This window comes from Equus przewalskii, chromosome 5 (genome assembly GCF_037783145.1).
Source record: "Equus przewalskii isolate Varuska chromosome 5, EquPr2, whole genome shotgun sequence".
NCBI classification, from domain to species: domain Eukaryota; kingdom Metazoa; phylum Chordata; class Mammalia; order Perissodactyla; family Equidae; genus Equus; species Equus przewalskii.
The window spans coordinates 61040229-61064457 of NC_091835.1; the positions used below are offsets into that span (position 1 = coordinate 61040229).

Sequence of the window (24229 nt, forward strand, 5' to 3'; positions counted from 1 at the left end):
CAGTCCAAGTAAAACATACTGTGTCAAAACAAATTGTTGGTCTCAAACTTCTTTTTAGATTTTATAATATTTCTCTCAATATCGAGAAAACTAATTATGAGTTATTTTAAACATATTAGTATATCATTATCAATCAACATTTAAAAGTCACTCTGTATAAAGTACACTATCAAGAGATATAAACACACAAGGCACAAGTCTTGAGGAGAGAAAGTTAATAATGAGTCCAAAAATTGTATAATGGAATGACTAGAAGACTGGTGCTACTGGTAGAAATACAGATGTCGAAAGGAGAATCAATTTCCATTCACTTCGTGGGAATTTGACTTGTTCAATATAAACAAATGGTTGCTTAGAGAATTTCCCAGAATTCCTGGTGGTTAGCAAGGAGTAACTACTCTGCTGATTTTTAAAATAAACTCCTTGCAGAAGTCATGAAAGCCAATCTTCTTCCACTTTTTTGAACCTAAAAAGAATTTGAAAAGAACTTAAAATTTTAGGGTTTACCACCATAAAAATATGACTAAGAATGAGCCTTCTAGAAAGAAAGAGAATTCTGAAAAATATATAAACAGGACGGAAATTCCATGCAGATACCATCTAAAGAGATTGGAATTATTTTGCATCTTCTAGATGAGAAGCTGAACAAGCACAAACTCTTAGAAATCCTTTAGGATAATCAGTGTCGAGTTCCAGCCAGTAACTCCTTAAACATTTCAGACCTGTCAAAACAGCCAAGAAATTGTTTCTCCTGTGGAATCACAAAATAATTCAGCTGATTATGATCCTCTTGATAGTTGTAGAGATTCAATGAATTCAGGCACTTTCTTATAAGAACTTTATGTGCATGTGGAAAAACAGAGAGGCACCAATTAATCCTTGTTGATAGTTGGATGACACTGAATCCTGCAATAAGGCCCCAAGGTCTGACAAACAGATAAGTTCAGGATCATATTAGGAAGGAAAATCTTATGTACCAAAATACTACCTCAAACAGGTAGAGTCACTTATTTGGCATAGCCCCAAGGCAAAGACGAATCAAGAAAGATTAAGTGGGACATTTGCCCCTGTTTTACCCTGGGAAACTTCCAAGGTAGTCGCATCTCTGAGTCACCACGTGAAACCAGTCGGGGACTAGGATCCTTGACTATTGTGGCTGTGGAGGTGTTTAGATACCCATAATAATTTCCAACTCTCCACTCATTACATTAAGGAAGGTTGGATCACTGCATTGTCTAGCCATATTAAGAGACATTCATGAACCATCTGTGGGGTAGAGAAAATAGCACTGGTCTTAGAATCAGGTTTCAGTTCAATACTCAAGTTTGCTTGTGCTAGGTGGGCAAATATGAGCCTTAGGCCCCTCATCTGTAAATGAGGATAATGATACATACTTCAACTGTATAAAAATTAAGCAAGGTAACATGTTGCAAACTGCCCTGGGCAGAGTAGGCACTTTAATAAGTTGTGAAAAATAAAAAGAATCCATTGAACAGATATTTGTTGATGACATGTTATGGGCCAGACTGTCCAGAAAACTTACGAATAAATGAAATGTTTTTATTATTCTCATATCTTCACTATCTGTATATTTAAATTTTTGAGTTTTCCTCAATGTTAGGTGAAGATTTTATTTAAAAAGAAAAGCATAGGTAAAATTGAAATTGAAATTAATCTATACTTTGATAAAACCAGACATGAAATGGAAATCATCCCCAGGTAGCTTGGCCATTTGAATGCTGCTAATTAGGGTCCCACAAAGGAGCCACATGAAACTTCCACTTTGGGGTTCACAGCACTGATTGACAGACGCTTTTCTGTGTCATCCCCATACCTCTCATCTTCTTGAAAGGCCTGCTGTTCTAAGCAAATTTAAAAGGCAACATACTTATCCTTTTCTAAAACTGGGGAATGATTTTTTCCACAAATATTGGTACTAGAAATAGGCATGCAAATATGTGTCTCCTAAAAATACATCATCTGTCCTATAATTTTAGGGATGCCTATACAGAATAGACCCTCTATGAATGAATAGTCATGAAGTCCAGCCACATGATAGAGTAAGACTTTTCAGTTCCGTTGTCTCACCTACAAACAAAGACTGTGCCCCACCATGACCTTGAGCATGGGTATTAAAATCAGCAAAAGATCATTTACTCAAATTTACATGAAAGAAGAATGAGAACTCAGTAGGCTTTGTGGGAAGACATATCTGCTGTTCCCCTCAGTTTGAATTTTGTTTAATTAGATGTACTTCTAAGTGTAAGGGAAATTGACTGTCAATGACCAATTTTACTCTTACAATTTATTGTCAGTACTCCAAAATACCAGCTGGTCTCCCAAGAGTATAAAGAGGCAAAGCTGAAGAACAAGCAAGTGTGTCTGTGGGGATGTGGGGGAGGTGCAGGCAGGGAGCAGGGAGCGGTCCTCCTTCATCTCTAACTAAACCAAATAGGCCATTATCTGTAGCTCCTGAAAATGTCCAGGAAATCTTAGTCACAGATGTGCTCTACTGGTCCCTCAAGCCTAGCACTAAAGAGAAACCGTTAGCCTTGGCATGGGGCACACACAGATTCTTCAACTTTCTTTCTGACTCCACTTGCTGTCTCTGCCTCAAAAACTGATTGGGGAAAGGCAAGGTCAAGGCAGTGGAGGGAATAATTTAGTTCTTATTTTTATGAGTATGGTAAAATAGGATAGGCATCTGAATTCCCAGTCTCTCTAACTTTAATGGAGCTTGAGAAAAACTGATCCTGGTGGTACTTTGATGCATCCTGCAAGTCTGGGGCTACCCATGTAAGAATGCTCTGTCAAACAGCTGTTTCCAAAGCCAGGTGCAAAGATGATCTAATAAACTGGCTCTGGTTATTTGTGAATTAATCAAAAATAACTCAAATGTTATTTGTTAAAGACTTTGTGCAAATTGAGGAAAGAATAAACCCATGAAATTCGTTATATGTATATTGCATATTTTATAGAATAGGACCCAAATACAGAGATCTGGGTCTCTTCTGTCTCATCCTAGAATCAGTGTCTAAATATTCACTAGGTGATAATTTTTTTTAAAATGAACAAACTAGATTTCATATTTCAAATTCACAATTATCATGATTTTTACTATGCATTTTTAACATTTTTAAAAATTTAATTCTCACAAATACTTTTCTGGGTATGACACTCTCCATTTTACAGACTGAGAAATAGAGGCTCTGAGAAGTTAAGTGCCTTGTGAAAGGATCACACACTTAAGTGAGGGCAACAATATTCAGATAGAATTCTTTCCAATGCCAAGTCTCATGCTCTTGTGAAAACATCACTTGCATTTCTAAAGAAGTCGGTAAGCCAGTTGTGAAAGTCTTCATAACTATAGTCCCATCTTTCCCAAAAATTTTATCAAAATTAGGTTGAGCTTGTGTTTTTTGGCTAATAGGCAGTTAGAAGTTGCTTTTACATTTCCCAGCAAATAATTGGCTGTCACTCTATTGGAAATGCTCATTCCTTTCTCAAGGAGAAGATGTACCCTGGCAATCTAGCAATTTCTGACAGAGAAAGGGCCAGAGTCAACAGTAAGGAAAAGATACAACTGCCAGGATAAGCTACCAGCAAACCATGCAGTCCTGCCACCCCCCAAAAAATATCTCTTTTGCTTGGCATATAGGCTCATAATCGCCAAACAAGTAGGAGCAGCAAGATTAGTGGGTTTCACCAGCTTAAAAAAACCCATCAAGCCACTATCACTTATATAATCAAGGTTTTAATATATATTTCTAAACTAACATCAACTTTGATTATCCTAAATGAGGGGAAATATAACAAATATGTTTGCAAATTTTATGCCTCAATGCTCCATATTCTTAAATACACTATGGTTTCCTTAGAATCATAGACTCATGGCCATAGTAGGAACCTTAGGACTTATAACGTTGAACCCTATCATTTTCCAGAAGGAAAATCCACATTCTTGACAAATAAAATAGCCAAAGATCACACCAGCCTTAGAGCCACATCTTGAGTCCAAATATTCTTTTTTGCCCAAAGTTATATAACTAGCTATTGAAAGAACTGGAAGTAAGCCCTTCAGCTGTCTTTTTTTCTTCTCCACATAGCTTAGTATTTTTCTATCTCAAAGATGCATAAAGAGAGAAAATGATCAAAAGCAAAATAAATAAGCTGATATACTCAGACACTATAATAAAATAGATATCCAAAAGCAAAAACAAAATCATCAAAAGTAGAAAAAATCTGCTGTAACTCAAAGATCAAATTCATTTTATTTTCTGATTTCTCTTTTATTTTCTTTTCTAGAAACTCTTAAAACCAACAAGGGTAAATATCTATTACTTCATTTTGTCAAAGGCAGGTAATTAATGCTTATAATAATTGATTTAAAATTAAAAACTGTCTCAGCATTTTCCCCTAGTGACCTATTTGAAGAAATCTCAACTAACTTTCTAAAAAGTCACTTCCTTGAATTTTTAATGCTAATTAGACAATTTATAAAAATAATAATTTTGGTATATGGCCTAAAGGAAATTTTAACATTAACCCCACTGAATTACAAAAGTTTTATTGCCAATTTTATGCCAGTTTCCAGGCAAGTAAAACTTTTCTACGTTGTAAGTTTGTAAGTTTTATATCTCAGCTCTACTCTCTACTCTCACTGCTGATAATCTTTAGACAGAATGAAGAATGTGGTGGATACTCGGGAAAAATCATTTAGAGACAATGCATGAAAGGAGAGAGAAAGAAAAGATTAAAATTCCAGAAATGAATCAACTAAAACTAATTCTAAGATTGCTTTGTCTTGTGTCAGACATTTGTAAAGTCCCAGTAGTCAAGACAAATTGTAAAATATTTGTTTTCCCTCAATGCCTTCATTTTGATCAATTGTTAAGACCTGCAAGAAAATTGGATTGAGTGAATTTTTTTTAGCTACTTTGTCAGCAAATTCATCCATACATTATGTTTCAGTATCTCAAATTGAGAAACAGCTCTTCCTCCTTTAACCTTTGTTTTCACCCATTTCTGCCACAAAGTTTAAGAAAATAAGTACCATTTTTTCAGTTAATCTTCACAATCCAATGGGGAAACAGACACAATTAAATAATTTGCCGAAGGTTACACAGCTAGTAAAAGAACCAGAATTCCCAACTGGTTAGCCTAACCCCAAAACAAGGCACTTAACCGCTACTTTACCATTCTTTTTCAGACTAAGTTCTTATGATTGATTTAATTTATAAAATGACAGACTCCTACGAGGCCGTCCTCTACAAATAAATAAGGTCAGAAATGCTGACCTTACGTAGACTCAGTCACAGTAGTTTATTAAATTTTTTAGCTTGTTTTTCTTTATGTAATCATCATTGCTGCTAAAATTCCAGATCTTAGAGTAAATGTAACCGTACATATTTGTGTATGCCACCAAATAAAAAAAGTAGCTTTCAGGCTTGCCGATTCTAATGCTGCACCTATCCTGAGTGGCTCTCAGTGATTACTCATAAAAATGGCTCTGGTACCATTACCAGTTTGCAGAAATAAATATTCTTTAAGTCTTTAGTAGCTAAATATATCACTTGCTTTTCTTGTCTTGATCAGCCTCAAGCAATTGGGAAAACAGGTAAAAGTTGAGGAAGGCAAGTTAGAGAGGTTGTGAATAAAATGCAGGTAAGAAATTTTCTGAAACACACTTCTCAATTACCACAAAACACATTTTTCCAAAGTTGTAGACAGAACATTATTCATGTGACATGTTCCTTGACAAAAAGCTTAGCATGGTCGAAAGTGGGAGATAAGGATTATTCTGTGTTACTTTTGGTGACTTTCAATGGGCATTTGCACTTTTTAGTTGAAGTGCAGTCTGTTTTTCCCAGAACCCTTCTTTTGCTTCTGGATCCACACAGCCCTTTCACTGGGGGAAAGTCTAGTCCTCCTGAGATCAGAATGAAAGTTGGCATTTTCTTAGGTCACCCTGCCTCCTTGGTCACAGTGATTGGTTGAGGAATGGGCACCTATTCCAAACTAGTTCAATGACAGAAACCCACTACTTCAGCCACAATAATTGGTCTGGTGGTGCGGGTGTGGCCTAGACTTTGCAAATCTGAATCTTTCCTTGAGAATTTTCTCACTGAAGTTGAGGTAAAAAGATATTATCTCTTTGCTCTTAAGAATATATGATTGTGAGCTGGGAGCTCTTGTCTGTCTTGAGGAGAAGTCAGTTGAGAATGTGAGACAATATGCAAAGGAAAAGAAATGAAACCAGAGACACAGAAGGCACAGGAGTTCACTTCTCTGGCTCTAGTTGTCCCAAAGCAGTACAACATTGGCTCTTTCTTCAATTGGGTTCCTGTTACTAAAAACCAAAGATCTCAACTGCGATGACACAGAGGAGAGAGTGCTTGAACTAGATTACTACAGAAAAGTTCAACATGCCCAGTGTTTGATAGATGAAAGGACATTCTAGGAGTGTTTGTGCTCTAAAAGGACACATGTGTGATTGGGGAACAGTAAGTATACACATACATCTCAAATGTAAGTTGTGTGCAGGGAATAACTGCTTTATTTATTGTTTTACTTTGCCTTTTACCTGTCTACTTTTTAAAAAAAATACAGTGCAGGTCTATAGCAAGAAATACACAACATCAAATGTAGTATGACTTGCTACCATTTATGGGAGTTTTCTATTAGCCATGCATTTTCTGAAGTGCTTTGCATAAAGCAGCTGTTTTCACACCGTGATCAGCAGAGCCTCCTACGTTGCGCGGAGTGATGGGCTTGCGGAAATACAGGTACCAGCCTGAACAGAGAAGAGGCAAAATCTGGTGGTCTCTTGCCCCTGGCCCATGTTTGAATAAAGCATCCCCTTTCCCTCCTACTTCAGTAATGGGCTTCCACGTATGATTGCTTCTGAACGAACGTTATGCTCCTAAAATACGTATGAGAACCATTGATAGACATCTTCTCAATTCTCACAATAAAGCCATGAGACATATCACTATCTCCATTTTATAGTTGAAGGGACTAAGGCCTAAAAAAAGTAAAGAATGTACTCAATATTACCTAGCCAATAAAAAGAAGGGACAAGATTTGGATTTGCTTTCTCTGCCTGGCCCCAGAGCCCCATGATACTGTTCTCACTACAGTCTTAACAACTCCTAACCACTCCTACTAGGACAGTGGCCTGCTTACTGCTCCTCGTATTTGCCTGTTTGTTCTGTTAAAACCTACATAGCCAACGGCCAAACACAAACCTGTAGTCTGACAGGTAGTTAGACTACCTGATATTGACTGCATGCAACAAGGAAATACACCCCAGAACAGTCGTAGGATATCTCTCAAGTGATAAGGAGAAGCATCTTACTTAAGGTTTGAGTCCCTGCTGGAGAATTCAGAGGTGGGTCTAAGGGCAGTAGCCATCAGTTCTGGATTAGTTGCTGTTTCTGAGGTGGGGATAGGAGAAGCAGAGATTAACTGGGGTTGGGCGTGGTCATGAGGGTAGTGCAGTGTCTCAATTGCATATTCCCAGTAATAGATGGGAAGAGTAAAGCAGATCTGGGGCGTCATTGGTAACACAGCACTAGCCACTCAAGAAAGGGGTCATTATGGCATTTTAAAGCTGCTGCGTGACCTTGGAAGTGTCTCCAGGTAAGTTTACAGTTGGCATTTTCTGTGTCTGTCAGTCTAACCTGAATCAAGAGAGGCAGCTTTGTTCTTTTTCTGTCTGAGCTGAATTTCACTCTTTCAGTCCCAGAAGACTTTTACTCTGTTACTTCCCTAAACCAGGAGGAGTTTTATTGAACTCGACAAATAACAAAGGCAAACAGCCACTGATGTGTACCTAATACTCTTATATGTATTAAGCATGCCTCTAGGCAATGGGGAATCAACCATCTTATCAAACCTCTTTCCTCCCTCAGCCTAGGGTCAATTATAAGACTTTGAAAGAATCCGAAGTAATGTCCTACCAAGGCTAGTTGGAGGACCCTTGGGTTGAGCAGTAAAATAAATACCTTTTTGATGTTGTGGATTTTTGATATCATCTCTCTGATAGGAAAAAAAAATCCTATTTCCTGAGGAAAAGCATCAATGGGGATGAGTAACCCCTTCCTTGTCCCAGGTCCCTAAAGTTAGACAGATTATGCAATAGAGGGAGTACATGGAAAGACATATCAAGGGTTCCACTGAGGTCACTGTGGTGTCTTTTGTCTTCTTTCTTAAACCCCCTTGCCAACCTTTTTACTTTCTCTCCCACATTGTACTCCGTAATCAGAAAAGGTTCAGGGCTTACAACAGGAAGAGTTATTCATATTATAACACTATGGGTCGAATACTCACTATATGCTGGGCTTGGTATTAGTCAGCACAGCTGAAAATGTCATTTGGATATATTCCATGTCCTGAAGTTGTCCACAATCTTAAGATATTAACACTTGTGAACACAAAAAGTGACACGATGTGGAGAAAATTCTAAGTATTATGGCATCATTGGCAAAAGCAAAGCAGTAGCAATTTGGATTGGACCATGGTCTCCAAATTTAAGCATCAGAAAAGAGATGTGTATTAAAAACTGACTAGAGCGGTTCTCTACTTATCATAAAACCTGCAGAGATTGTTAAACACTGCTTAACTTTTAACTGAAATTTCTCTTCTCAATATGTAACTCCCTCTAGCAGAAATCCTTGCTGAAGGATTGTTAGATATAAAACCAATATATGTTGAAAACCCCTCAAGAATATAGGGATCCCACATTTAAAATGACCTTAAATAGTAATTCAGTCAGGTCTCTAATTTGTGCTTGGAGTGTGGAAGAGAATTGAAGACAAAGACCACAATTACTCAAGCTTGAGCCATTAGAGAAATGAAATATAGCACACATAAACATGAAGAGTTTATTTAAAATAAATCAAATATCCTATTGTTGAAGCCACAAATTATGAAATTGTGTTTGGTTTTCATGCTAACACCAGAACTTCAAAATGGCATGTACAATTGACTGACCTTCTCTCTGTGGCCACAGTTTGCACTGAGCCAACCCACATATTCAGGCAAGTACATGAACATGTACCCATCACTGATGTAATTTGTGGTCAAAGGATAGAGCATTGCAGAGACCCCCACAGTCATTCTCAGACAAAGATCTTCAGGACAGATCATTTAAATTAGGTCAAACATTGAAAACTAATGTTTTTTTATGTGATTGAGGTTTATTATTGGTCATCTTATTGGCATAAAATAACATGTGGGCTGTGGCATATTTTTAAAATATCTATGTAGAAAAATAGAAGGAAAAATACTACAAGAATAAAAAGACTTTGTAACAGTTTAGGTGCTGTGCTTTCTTGGATGTCATTTATTTTCCATTTGTGCCTTGGCCCTGACATATTAAGTGCAGGGTATGGTGTCCTCATGTATTTCTAGAACTGGTCCCTTTCCAAAGCTATCTGCAGAAAGTGGCAGAGAGGTAGAAAGAGTATAGCCTTTGGAGGGAGGCCAATCTGAGGTCTAATCCTGGCTCTGCCCTCTACTGGCTGTTGGCCTTGAACAGCCATTTAACCTGATTCTGAGTCACATAATCTATATAGTCAGGATAATAAGACCTACCATCATAAGCTGTTATATTAATGTGATAATATATATAAAGGGCCAGCATAGTGTCTGTCTCATGGCTGTAGAACAGTAAACAGGAGCTATCATAGTCATTATTAGGGTTATCATTCTTCTTGATAATGTTAGTATGCAGCATCTGCATTAATGAAGCCAAAGAGTTACTTGAGGGCCGTTTATATCGCTCTTGCTATTCTGCCCTCACTTTTTGACCCTCACAGTCCTGCTCATTTCTAAGAACCACTTCATCTGTGTCTGATAACACTTTCTCCCTTATGTTTTCCAATGCATCGCCGAAAATTGCTAACAGAGCAATAGTGGAACACAGGCATGCAGATAGACACAGTCGTCTTCCACTATATAGAGAACATGAATATGCTTCTTTAATTTAATTTAATTTTATTTTATTGAGGTCATAATAGTTTATCACATTGTGAAATTTCAGTTGTACACTATTATTTGTCAGTCGCCATATAAATGTGCCCCTTTACCCCTTATGCCCACCCCCAACCCCCTTCTGCTCTGGTAAACACTAAATTGTTTTTTGTCCGTGTGTTAGTCTGTCTTCCACATGTGAGTGAAATCATACAGTGTTTGTCTTTGTCTGTCTGGCTTATTTCATTTAACATAATACCCTCAAGGTTGTAAATGGGACAATTTTGTCTTTCTTTATGGCCGAGTAGTAGTCTCTTGTATATATACACCACTTCTTCTTTATCCAGTCATCAGTCGATGATACTTGGGTTGCTTCCACTTCTGGCTATTGTGAATAATGCTGCAGTGAACATGGGGGTGCATAAGTGTCTTTGAATTGTTGATTTCAAGCTCTTTGGATAAATACCCAGTAGTGGGATAGCTGGATCATATGCTATTTCTATTTTTAATTTTCTGAGGAATCTCCATACTGTTTTCCATAGTGGTGCACAGTTTGCATTCCCACCGGCAGTGTATCAGGGGGCCCTTTTATCCACAAACTCTCCAACATTTGCTATTTTTTGTCCTGATGATTATAGCCATTCTAACAGGTATAAGGTAATATCTTAGTGTAGTTTTGATTTGCATTGCTCTGAAGATTAGTGATGTTGAACATCTTTTCATGTGCCTATTGGCCATCTGCATATCGTCTTTGGAAAAATGTCTGTTCATATCTGACCATTTTTTAATCAGGTTGTCTTTTTGTTGTCGAGTTGTGGGAGCTCTTTATATATTTTGGAGGTTAACCCCTTGTCAGATATATGATTTGCAAATATTTTCTTCCAGTTGGTGGCTTGTCTTTTCGTTTTGTTTCTGGTTTCCTTTGCCTCGCAGAAACTCTTTAGTCTGATGAAGTCCCACTTGTTAATTTTTTATTTTGTTTCCCCTGCCCGAGTAGACATGTTATTCGAAAAGATCCTTCTAAGACGGATGTCAAAGAGCATACTGCCTATATTTTCTTTTAGAAGTTTTATGTTTTCACATCTTACCTTCAAGACTTTGATCCATTTTGAGTTTATTTTTGTGTATGGTGAAAGATAATGATCTACTTTCATTACTTGGCATGTGGCTGTCCAGTTTTCCCAACCTATTGGGAAAGTTTCTTATTGAAGAGACTTTCCTTTCTCCATGGTATATTCTGGGCTCCTTTGTCAAAGATTAGCTGTCTCTAGATATGTGGTTTTATTTCTGGGCTTTCAATTCTGTTCCATTGATCGGTGTGTCTGTTTTTGTACCAGTAGCATGCTGTTTTAATTACTCTAGCTTTATAGTGTATTTTCCCTCCAGCTTTGTTCTTTTTTTTCTCAGCATTGCTTTAGGTATTTGGGGTCTTTTTTTACCCCATATGAATTTTTAGGATTCTTTGTTCTGTTTCCGTGAAGAATGTCATTGGGATTCTGATTGGGACTGCATTGAATCTGTAGATTGTTTTAGATAGTATGGACATTTTAACTATGTTTATTCTTCTAATCCATGTGCATTGAATATCTTTCTGTTTCTTTATGTCATCATTGATTTCTTTCAATAATGTCTTATAGTCTTCATTGCATAAGTCTTTCACCTCCTTGGTTAAATTTATTCCTAGAATATTTTATTCTTTTTGTTGCAATTGTAAATGGGATTGTAATCTTGAGTTCTCTTTCTGTGAGCTTGTTATTACAGTATAGAAATACAACTGATTTTTGTAGGTTGATTTTGTACCCTGCAACTTTGCTGTAGTTGTTGATTATTTCTAATAGTTTTCCAGTGAATTCCTTAGGGTTTTCTCTATATAAAATCATGTCATCTGAAAACAGTGAGAGTTTTACTTCTTCATTTCCTGTTTGGATTCCTTTTATTTCTTTTTCTTGCCTAATTGCTCTGGCCAAAACCTCCAGTACTATGTTGAATAAGAGTGGTGAGAGTGGGCATCTTTGTCCGGTTCCTATTCTAAGAGGATGGCATTCAGTTTTTCTCAGTTGAGTATGATGTTGGCTGTGGGTTTGTCATATAGAACCTTTATTATTTTGAGGTACTTTCCTTCTATACCCATTTCATTGAGAGTTTTTATCATAAATGGATTTTGGATTTTGTCAAATGCTTCTCCACATCTATTGAGATGATCATTTGGTTTTTATTCCTCATTTTCTTAATGTGGTGTATCACATTGATTTATTTGCCAATGTTGAACCATCCCTGTGTCTCTGGTATAAATACCACTTGATCATGTTGTATGCTCTTTTTAATGTATTGCTGTTTTCGGTTTGCAAATATTTTATTGAGCATTTTTGTATCTATAATCATCAACGATATTGCCCTATAATTTTCCCTCTTTGTACTGTCCTTGTCTGACTTTGGGATCTGGGTGATCTTGGCCTTGTAAAATGTGTTGAGAAATGTTCCATCTTCTTCAACTTTTGGGGATAGTTTGAGAAGGATAGGCATTAGATCTTCTTTGAATGTTTTATAGAATTCTCCAGAGAAACCATCGGGTCCTGGACTTCTGTTTTTTTGGAGGTTTTTGATTACTCTTTCAATCTCTTTACTTGCGATTGGTCTATTCAGATTCTCCATGTCTTCTTGATTCACTGTTGGGAGGTTGTGTGAGTCTAACAACTTATCCATTTCTCCTAGATCGTCCAATTTGTTGGCATATAGTTTTTCATAATATTCTCTTATGATCCTTTGTATTTCTGTAGTATCTGTTTTTAATTTCTCCTCTTTCATTTTTGATTTTATTTATTTGAGCCTTCTCTATTTTTTTCTTAGTGAGTCTGGCTAAGGGTTTGTTAATTTTGTGTATCTTCTCAAAGAACCAGCTCTTTGTTTCATTGATCCTTTCTACTGTTTTTCATGGGTTTTTTTGGTTTAAATTTCGTTTATTTCTGCTCTAAATTTTATTATTCCCCTCCTTCTGCTGACTTTGGGCTTTGTTATTCTTTTTCTAATTCTCTACGGTATAGTTTAAGATTGCTTATTTGAAATTTCTCTTGTTTGTTAAGGTAGGCTGGTATTGCTATGAATTTCCCTCTTAGGACTGTTTTTGCTGCATCCCATGTGAGTTGGTATGGCATTTACATTTTCATTTGTCTCCATATGTTTTTTGACTTCTCCTTTAATTTCTTCAATGATCCATTGCTTGTTCAGTAGCATATTGTTTACTCTCCACATATTTGTCACTTTCCCAGCTTTTTCTTGTAGTTGATTTCTAGTTCCATAGCATTATGGTCAGGAAAGATGCTTGATGTGATTTCAATCTTAAATTTATTGAAACTTGCCTTGTTTCCCAACATATGGCCTATCCTTGAGAATGTTCCATGTGCACTTGAGAAAAATGTATATTCTGCTGTTTTGGGATGAATTGTTCTATATATATATATCTATTACAGCCATCTGGTCTAGTTTTTTGCTTAACCCACTATTTCCTTGTTGACTTTCTGTCTGAATGATCTATCCATTGATGTAAGTGGGGTGTTAAGGTCTCCTACTATTATTGTGTTCTTGTTAATATCTGCTTTTAGATTTGTTAATAGTTGCTTTATGTACTTTGGTGCTCCTGTGTTGGGTGCATAGATATTTATAAGTGTTATGTCTTCTTGGTGGAGTGCCCCTTTTATCATTATATACTGCCCTCTTTGTCTCTCATTGTCTGTTTTATCTTGAAGTCTACTTTGTCTGATATAAATATGGCAACACCTGCTTCCTTTTGCTTGCCATTAGGTTGGAGTATCGTCTTCATCCCTTCACTCTGAACCTGTGCTTCTCTGTAAAGCTGAGATGTGTTTCCTGGAGGCAGCATATTGTTGGGTCTTGTTTTTTAATCCATCCTGCCACTCTGTGTCTTTTGATTGGAGAATTCAATCCATTTAAATATAGAGTGATTATTGATATATGGGCTTAATGCTTCCATTTTATTACCCATTTGCCAGTTGTACTGTATTTCTATTGTTTCTTGTCCTGTGTATTTTGGACTACCGATTCAGTTTGGTAATTCTCTATGATGGTTTTCTCAGTTTTCTCTTTATTTATTATTTGTGTCTCTGTTCTGATTATTTGTTTAGTGGTTACCATGAGGTTTGTATAAAAAAATCTCATAGATGATATAGTCCATTTTCTGATATCCTCTTATTTCCTTAGACTAAGCTGATTCCATCCCTTTCCTTTTCCCCTTCTAGGTTATTGTTGTCACAGCTTATTCCATCTTGTGTTGTGAGTTTGTGGTTTGAATGATGAGATTATATTTATCTTCGATGTTTTCCTTCCCTTTATCTTAAATGTTGTAGTTAATTGTTTGCTAATCTGTTCTGATAGAGAGCTGCAATCTTCTCATTTTGTCTGCCTATTTATCTCCTTGCTCAAGGCTTTGTAAGTTTTTATCTTTTTTTTGTCAGGTATGAGGGACTTCTTGAGCATTTCTTGTGTGTGTGTGTGGGGGGGGGTCTTGTAGCAATGAACTCCTTTAGCTTTTGTTTATCTGGGAAAGTTTTTATTTCTCCATCATGTCTGAAGGATATTTTTGCTAGATGGAGTATCCTTGCCTGAAAGTTTTTGTCTTTCAGAATTTTGAATGTATCATTCCACTCTCTCCTAGCCTGTAAGGTTTCTGCTGAGAAATCCACTCAAATCTTGATAGGGGTTCCTTTGTAGGTTATCTTTTTCTGCCTTGCTGCCCTTAATATTTTTTCTTTATCATTGACTTTTGACAGTTTTACTACTACATGCCTTGGAGAAGGTCTTTTTCCATTGAAATAATGAGGAGTTTATTAGCTTCTTTTACTTGTATTTGCATCTCCTACCCCAAGTTTGGGAAGTTCTCAGCTATTATTTCTTTGAACAAGCTTTCTGCTCCATTCTCCTTCTCTTCTCCCGCTTGAATACCTATAATCCTTATGTTGCATTTCCTAATTAAGTTGGATATTTATCATAGAATTTATTCATTTCTTTTTGGTCTTTCTTCTCTCTCCTTCTCCATCTGAACCACTTCTATATTTCTGTCCTCCAGACTGCTAATCCTGTCCTCCATTCAGGGAGTCCAGGTTTTTCTTTTTCTCACTCATTGTGTTTTTCATCTCCAGCATTTCTGATGGGTTTTTCTTTATAGTTTCAATCTCTTTTGTCCAGAATTTCCTCTTTTCATTAATTCTATTCATGATTTCATTGAACTGTCTATCTGTATTTTCTTGTAGCTCCTTGAGTTATTTATGATAGCTATTCTGAATTCTTTGTCATTTAGATTATAAATTTCTGTGCCTTCTGGGTGCTTGTCATTTTCCTTCTGGTCTAGAGTATTAATATATTTCTTCATACTATTTGATGGCATGGATTTGCGCCTTCACATAGTGATAGTATTTGGTCACAGCTTCTACCTGCCACCACTCGAGGGTGTCAAGAGCTGTGTATTCTGAGCCTGCAATGACACCTAGTGTCTGTGATCCTTAGGATCTATACGGACAGGGCCTATCTGCAATTTCCAGCTCACTCACTCACAGCTGCCACTTTTCTAATATATGTTTGGGCGCTCTGGCCAACCAGCTAAGCTGGAGCACTGGGAGGGGGAGGGGCCCTTTCTTTCGCCTGTGTAGTCTCAGGGGTGTTCTCACTCTGCCCTCACTATCTGCTTTCCTGGAGTGCTGGCTTGATGAAGACACCCCCTCAATAACTTAGCCACATCTATGTGGGGCTTTCTCATGGGCTGTGAGGGAACTTGGATAGCGAAGGTGTTCTTGCAGAGAACTGCCTCTCCCCCCTCTTTTCACACAGCCATGCTATTTGGGAGGGAGAGATGATCCCCTTACCTCCACTTCCTTCAGGGGGTCCAGCACGTCCACTTTAAGACATATGGCTGTATGGGTCTCTCAGATGTCTTTTGTGTTGTGCAAATCTCCTCTGTGGAGTTATGAATGTCCTTTTCATTGTGTCATATGGAGGAGAGTCTAAGGGAAGGGCTCACTCCACAATGATGCAAACTATGAATGTGCTTTTAATGACCAGAGATTCAAGAGAAATGCCCTGAACCTTCCTGAGTAGAAGAGGAATATTCCAAGGAAAGGGCTATTTTAGACCACTGTTAATATGGTAGTGATGGTTTAAGGTTTTAAATTTAGAGAATAAACTTCCAAAAATGGACACAAATCTGGTACATTTACAAGCTATTGACTGTATTTTTTTAGCCTGTCACTCATTCCAGCAGTGTGTTCACTGAAGATAGCACCTAATAGGTGTGGAGAGTTATAAGGAAGAGTATGCCTTCTTGGTCCCACTTTCCAACACTTTCTAAAGAACTCCAGGGTGGACACAACCTTCATCCATAAACTTACCTGACCACAAGAAGAGCCCTTCTAGGTGGCACCCAAGACATAATTTAAGTCTGTAGAATATTATATCATTTTATTTTTAATTCACAGTGTAATTATTTTTAATGTCTCAGTGTAATTGTTCTTTAGATAAAAATTTGAATAGAAAGTTATTTACTATTATCAAAAATACATTCCTCAAGGGGCCAGCCTCATGGCATAGTGGTTAAGTTCACATGCTGCACTTTAGCAGCCCAGGGTCCACGAGTTCAGATCCCAGGTGCAGAAATATGTACCACTCACAAAGCCATGCTGTGGTGACATTCCACATACAAAATGGAGGAAAACTGGCACGGATGTTAGCTCAAAGATGATCTTCCTCAAGCAAAAAGCAGGAGATTGGCAACAGATCTTAGCTGAGGGCCGATCTTCCTCACTGCCCCCTCCAAAAAAAATACATTCCTCAAATCATTGTGTATAATGAGCACCTAAATGTCTTAAAATCATTGGCCTATGAAATTGTGCAAGATCTATTCAGTATACTTATGATGTCATTATCCCAGGTAACATTATTAGCATTTTTACTGCATCTCTTTATCTTATTTTTCAAACAGCTTACTTATAACTTTTTAGTTATTTATATATGTTTCTTGACCTGTGCCTTCTGGTAGGAATTTGAGACTGCTGGATCATAGGGAAAACATAAATATTTGTGATCTTATTATCGTAAATGACTTATATGAACATATTTTATAAACAGTCCACATGTTCTCACACACCAAATCCTTGATCAATCCTTTTTGTTTTTCTTAAATCACTTAAGAATAAGAGAAGCTTTTTTTGTTTGTTTTTGTTTTTGGTTTTAAGGAACCACTTAGTTTTCAAGATTATGTATATGGCCTTCCTCAAAGCAAGGTAAATGAGCAATAGTGACTGTTATCAATGAAATAATATGCACATTTTTGGCTTACTTATAGGTGCATCCACCATATTACCAAGTCTTCTCGGCTTACTGCTGCCTGCCCTTGGCATCTTTCTCTACTTGGAATTCTGAATGTGGTGTGACAGCTGCTGTTTCCAACCCAGCTCAGAGGACACCCTTCATCCCTGTGATGACTACAGTTTCTTCCAACTCCTGCGGCTCCGTCCTAAGCCAAATAAATTATCCTTTAACAAACTATCCAACTGATTTACAACACACATTATGACTGAGGCATTCAGGAACCCATTCATCCAAAAGAATAAACTTTTAAATGGATTTAAAATGATTTTTAACTCGTTCCAATATGCCTTATAAACCACTTAACCTGATTCTGTGACAGTTGCATGATTTAATCCAATGGGACAAGTTACAGTGTCAATTCAATACTATAGGCTGTAGAGTGAAAGTAAAATCACCATACACAGGTGCTTTAAATTTAATAACAAGTTGTGAAATAAATAGAGGTTGAAATGTTGATTGTATGTGGTAAATGTAAGAGTAATACAGTCTCTTGTATTATCCTCTCTGTCTTGGGTCCTGCATATTTTCAAACGGCCCCTATCATTCAAGACATTTTGAGTTTTCTTGAAAAAGACATAGAATATAACTGAAACATTTTGACATCAATTCCATTACCAAATCATTTGACTGAATGAGTTGAAAGATTTTAAATATTGAAAACCAAATTCTGGAAGATATTATCAGTATTCTCATTTTGGAAGTGTGTAATTTTCTAAATGTTTGATTTTCAGGATCAGTAATAATTTTAAGTTAGTTTTTTAATAGTGAAATTAACATACCACATGAAGATTTTTTTTACTTTTGTATTCTACTCTGAAGTTATTTTATGCTTTTATTATCGGTTTCAAACCTCAAAAATCATAGCTGTTATCTAGAGTATCATCATATTGCTGTATTTATTCATACGTGAAATGTTGAATTTTGAAAAGTAGAGTGCTTCCAATTTTAAACTGAGATGTGGCAGTCTTTACACAGCTAGGAATAATGACAGTTAAGTGAATGTCAGAATTATCCAATAATATTCTAGAATCTTTGTTTTTGTGCTTCATTTCTTTATTGAAGGTATGGGATCAAGAAATCACCTGTAGGTTGGAAAAATACAATATTCCTTATTTTTTTAAAACTTAGTTTTAAACTCATTTCCCACCTCAATGCAATACCGTAACTGGCTAAAAATACCAAATCAATATGTTGCTAATGGTACTTTGAAGAGTATGCAAAACTGGAAGGCCAGGAGGAGACAAATAATGGGTCTGTCCAATGGTGTCTCCCAAGGGTGGTGCTTTAGGTTTTTGTAAGTTGTGAAAAGGAAGATGCACATTTCTTCATTCTCCATGGTGTGCATGGAAATGTGTTTGAGTGTGGATGTGACAGAAATCGAGTAATAAAGGATTAGCTGGCTCATGAAATAGTGCAATGTCTGATGCTTCAAGAGGTATAATCCTATTTTATTAGCACAACTTTGCTAGCTAATTAGAGATAGAGTTTATCTTTTTAGAAAGGATACCTTATAGGTTCGTAAAAAAAATATTTACAGGAAGCAAAATAGATCTATTACTACTTTACCCCCTTTTCTTTAATTTGTATAATTTTTGTACTATATATCTATGTGTAAATGTTTAGAGCTTTCATTATGAAAATATCAATAAATATTTCATTAGTTTACATTTAACTCTTTGTTATAAAGTGAAATTTTTTAAAAACAAGTGAAATGGATGATTTCCCAGTGGAAGTATGTCAACAGTCTTGAGATCATTACCAGATTTCATAAAATATTTAATTATTTGGAAAAGAAACAAAATCTCTTCATACTTTAGGAAAAAAAATACTCTGTGAGCTTTCTGTACAAATGTTTGTGTTTTCATTGTTACACTTTGGGGTTTTCCTTTTGCAATGTGACCCATGTTGGGCATTTTTATATAATCAACAACAACTAAATCTTTTGCCAAATGCATGCTTGCCTTTTATTTTCTAATGTATGGTAATAAAGAGCAAAACTGGTTAGATTTTGCATGAAATGGTTCAGAAAGGTAAGAGGAAAACAGACTTTGGAGATTGTTTAATTTCAAATTTGTGACAGGGATAAGGTAGATTAAAATCTCTCATACACTGATAACTGAAGCTTTTCATTTCCTTATACAATTGTACAAATTTGACTGGGACCATCAGTTTTAAACTGTTGTCAAACTAACTAATGTATCATCTGCTTTAAGACGCAAGATTCTTAATTAAACTTTATATAGATATAGAGACATCTGTTGTTTCTTTGTATTTCAGGAAAGGTGATAGTAGTTTTATTTGATACTGATAAATATTGAATTGATTTTTTTAGTTATTTTTTATCATTTTTTCAATGGAGTAGTATAGGACTGTGCTTTGTCCTTTTTATGAATGAAAACAAATTATAAAGAAATAAATGTCTTACTGTTACCCAAGAAATAACAACTGTCCTTTCAATTTACCTAAAGTTGAGAATTCATTTTTAGAAGGTTTTCATTATAAGTTCAATAGCATGGAATAAATGTTACTTGTTAAGCAAGAGTTCACTGTTTGAAGGTTCTGTAAAAAGTATACACACATACATTAAGACACACACACTCGAGCTTGTATGTGCACGTGCAACACATTGTTATTACATTAAAATAGTACCACCTAATAGGTAATTTCGGTTTATGGAGACGTCAGTTTATATCACTCAATCTAATGCTAAACACTGAAGCAAGCTTCTAGATGCTGAAAAAACAGAGTAGTTTAACCCTAAATGAGCTGACACTCTAAAAGAAGAATTTGCATAAAAGCATGACTCTACAGACAGGAGGCTGGTACAGGTAAAGCCCTCTCTGAGTCCTGAGCCAGACTGACCACCAAATTCTGAATCTCAGGGCTTCCTGTGTTCTGCCTCACAATCTTCTCTTATGTTCTGATTCTGATTTTGTGTTGGCATTCTGACCTCCCTTCCTGTTTCATGAAACTTGCTTCCACCCTGGATCCTGGTTTCCCTTTTGGGCCCTGCCTCTATTTCTTGACCCTAAGTATTAGATTACTTCCATTCTAATATTTTGCTTTTGGTATTTGACCTTGGAATGACCCCAGCTCTAATTCCCCAGGCTTTGGGAGATCAAAGCTTCTTTCTGTGAGAGCGGTCTCTGTGTTAATGGTTCTCAAACCTGGTTGCCCATCAGGATGACCTGGAGAATTTGAAAAAATAAAATAGATTCCCTGGGCCTCAGTCCAGACTTACCAAATCAGAATGTCGGAAGTGAGGCAGAAGAATCTTTCTTTTTAGGTTGTTCAGGGGTGTCTGATAGGGAACCACGTTTGAGAATCACAGATTTTCCTGATTACTACAGGTTAGAGTGATTTTTTAGCTGAATCAACAATATCACCATTTCGTAGACATAATTTAAATATCTCTTAAGAAAAACAAATCCATTCTCTTGGCTTATCTAAAATGCTAATTTGCTCATGACTAATTTGCTCATTCGTTCTTATCTTTTGGTTCCACATCTTAAGTATTAAAATGCTATACTTCTTTTGTCTATTAAAAATATCCCCTAATTTGTTTGTAGCTAAAACCCAAGCAGCAGACTAAAATGTACTTCAGAAGAATTCTTCTCTAAAGGAATGTGGATTTCCTTTACTTTGTTTTTTTCTTCATGTGACTTGGAAAGTTAATTAAATTTTAATAGTTAATTTCCTGAGTCTATAATCTTCTGGAAGTTTCTAATAAAAAGATTGACGAAAGGTACCCCCTCTCCAACTTCAACATTTGATTTTTTTCAGGATGGAAACGTGGTTGCTTTGAATGAGCTGACGTTAAAATTAGTTGATGGGAGGCCAGGATTAAGTTTCTACATTGTTTACCATATTTTAAAAACAGGTTTCACTTTTTAGTTACTAGTCATAAATTTGATACTGAGAGTAACGTATATCAGTACCTATGTTGCTGTTACTATTTGGCTCTAGAATTCAGTCAGGCTCATCCTAAAGCAGAACCGTGACGTGAAGGACCTTGGTCTTCATCTACCCTATCTCCTCAGTCAGGCTCCTTTGCTTTGATAGAAACTGCCTTGAAAGGAATGCCAAATACCTTCATACCTTCTTACATTACTTTCCTAGGGTTGACACAACAAATGACTGCAAACTAAGCAGCTTCAAACAACAGAAATCTCTCTCTCACAGTTCCAGAAGCTGGAAGTTCGCAATCAAAGTGTCAGCAAGGTAGCTTCCTTGTGTAGTCTCTGAGGGAGAATCTGTTCCATACTTCTGTCCTACTTTCTTGTGGTGCAGGTACTCCTTGGCTTGCAACTTCCTCTCTCCAATCTTTGCTTTCGTTGTCACACGGAATTCTCCCTGTGTGTCTTTGTGTTCAAATTTCTCCCTTATATAAGGACACCAGTCATTGGATTATAACCCACCCTAATCCAGTATGACCTTGTCTTAACTTGATTAACTTGATTACATCTGCAAAGACCCTATTTTCAAATAAGGTCACATTCACAGATTCCGACTGGATATAAATCTTGGGAGAATACTATTCAACCCAGTATGCTTCTCCACTTCTCTTTTTAAAACTTGTATATGTTCTCCTCACACTAATGAGGATGTGATTGAAATGCTGCTGTAAGCATGCTTTCATAAAACATTTCTGTTGATAACATGTGGCAATATGAATGAATCTCAAATGCGTTATGCTAAGTGAAAAGAAGCCAGATTCAAAAGGCTGTGTGATTTCATTTATAGGATATTCTGGAAAAAGCAAAACTCTAGGGACAGAGAACAGGTCGCTAGTTGCCAGGCATTAAGAGTAGGGGGAGGGTTTGATTACAAAGGAACAACATGAGGGGATTCGTGGGGTGATGGACATGGTAAAGGTGGCTCAAATCTATGCAATTGTCAAAACTCATAAAACTGTACAGCTGAAGGGTGAGTTTTACTGTATGTACATTTTTTAAAATTTTTTAAAAATGCAGTTATGCAAAGATCAGTGGACAGACTTATGATCATATTCTAACTCTATCTATTACCCATGAGACCATGGACAAGTCATGTGACTTTTGGAAGATAAGTTTCCTTTTCCATAAAATGAGGATAATACTCCCCAATGACTCAGGATTCTTTCACTAAGTGACAGACACTAAACTCAAATAAGCTTAAGGAAAAAAATGGGAATGTATTAGTTCAAATAATAGGATCTACCAAATAGACTGGATATAAGGGCTTAATAATGTTCTCAGGGAACTGTGTCTCCATCCTTGGATTCTGCTTCTTTCTGTGCACAGCTTTCATTCTCAGGCAGGGTATGGCCTTGTGTCAGGAATCATGGGTGCTGACAGTTTCAAGCCTACATCCTGCTAGTCAGTGGTTCAAAAGTGATCCTCTCTTTCTGACCTACTACATATAACAAATCTCATTGAAGACTCATATTATCTCCAGGAGTTCGGTGTATTTTACTTAGCCATTTTGGGCCTCCTGGTTACCCTTCTGGGTAATTGGAAGGTGACAAAGGCACAGGAATAGAAATTCCCACCAGGACCACATGGAATGGAGAAAGCATAATTCCTCCAGAAGAAACAGCAGGTGTTATTAACAGAAGGAGGGTATTGGACCGACAGAAACATTCTCCACTCCTCTTAGTCTCCCTTAAGTTCTATGAGAATTTAGAAAGATGATAGAGTTAAAATGCCTGACACTTAGTAAATTCCAGACAAATCTTAAATTTCCCCTCCCATGATTACTTTTCAATTGATAGATGCAATTTAGAATTTAGGGCTTTTAAAACTCTTAGTTCAGATGATTGCATAGCTATCTGTTTATACCTAGCACAGAGCTTAGCATTCACAGTCAACTCAAAGTCAGTACCCCCTGGATCATGTAGAGCTGATTTAGTTGAACTGAATGCAATATCAGAATGCAAAAGAATAGGAAAAAGGGCCTGTTGGCACTGAAACCTTCCTTTTACTACATTTTAAATGTATACCACTTCCAATGACGAGGGGTGAGGGAAAACCATGGTCAAGAAGTCCCATCTATACTTTTCATTCTTTCTAAGAAAGAATGATATGTTTATCCAGATATAGTACAAGTTTTTAAGGGACTTTAGAACTGCATTGGAAAAGCTTATCCACATAGACAAACATTCCCATTAATTAATGGGAAGGGGCATGCCGTGTTAAAGTACTAAAAATAACACACCATTTTAAGTGAACTATACTAGTTATTTATTGCCACAATAATGCTGCAGAAACACAACCACAAAACCTCAGTGGCATATAACAATATACACTAATTGTTCACACATCTGGGTCAACAGTGGATCAGATATGTGGCTTTGCTAATATGAACTGGTCTTCCTCACATGCTTGAGAGCTGGCTGACTGTCAGCTGTTAGAGGCTGCTTTAAGTTGGAGACTTTAGGGCAACTTGGCTCTGCTCCACTTTTTTCTCATCCTTCAGCAGACTAGTTCTGGCATGTTCTCATGACAATGACAGAGGTTCAAGGAAGCAAGTGGAAACATGTATGTACCTTTTCAAGCCTTTGCCTGCCTTGTGTCTGCTAATATCCTATTGAGCAAATCAAGTCACATTATAAACCCAGAGCCAAGGGGCAGAGCAGGTCACCCACATATGTGGGTGGGCACTTTAAAGTTATAAGCAAAGGGTGTGGATATAGGGAGTGTTGAAGAATTGGAGCCAAATGATGCAAACTACCACAGATGCAAATTCCTTTGGATCAAAGAGGCAATCAATTTTACCATTAATAAAGAAAAAATACTCCTAATTAAACTATAACAATGTTTGCTTATCATGTAGAATTTTTATTTTACATTTCTTGAAATGGCTATTTCTTTGCACAAAGATTTTTGTAACTCATTATTCT

At 36.7% G+C, this 24229-nt stretch overlaps 1 protein-coding gene across 20 annotated transcripts in view; it reads left to right on the plus strand.

Moving 5' to 3' along the window:
* The window catches only part of CNTN1 (contactin 1), a 347842-nt gene extending 328054 nt beyond the window's left edge, over positions 1 to 19788 (plus strand). For all 20 annotated transcript variants that reach the window (XM_070619408.1, XM_070619421.1, XM_070619422.1 and 17 more), the window contains one exon: positions 17324 to 19788. In XM_070619408.1, the coding sequence (XP_070475509.1) occupies positions 17324 to 17400 (77 nt within the window). In that variant the 3' untranslated portion in view covers positions 17401 to 19788. The remainder of the gene's footprint in view (positions 1 to 17323) is intronic.
* Positions 19789 to 24229: the final 4441 nt, after the last annotated feature.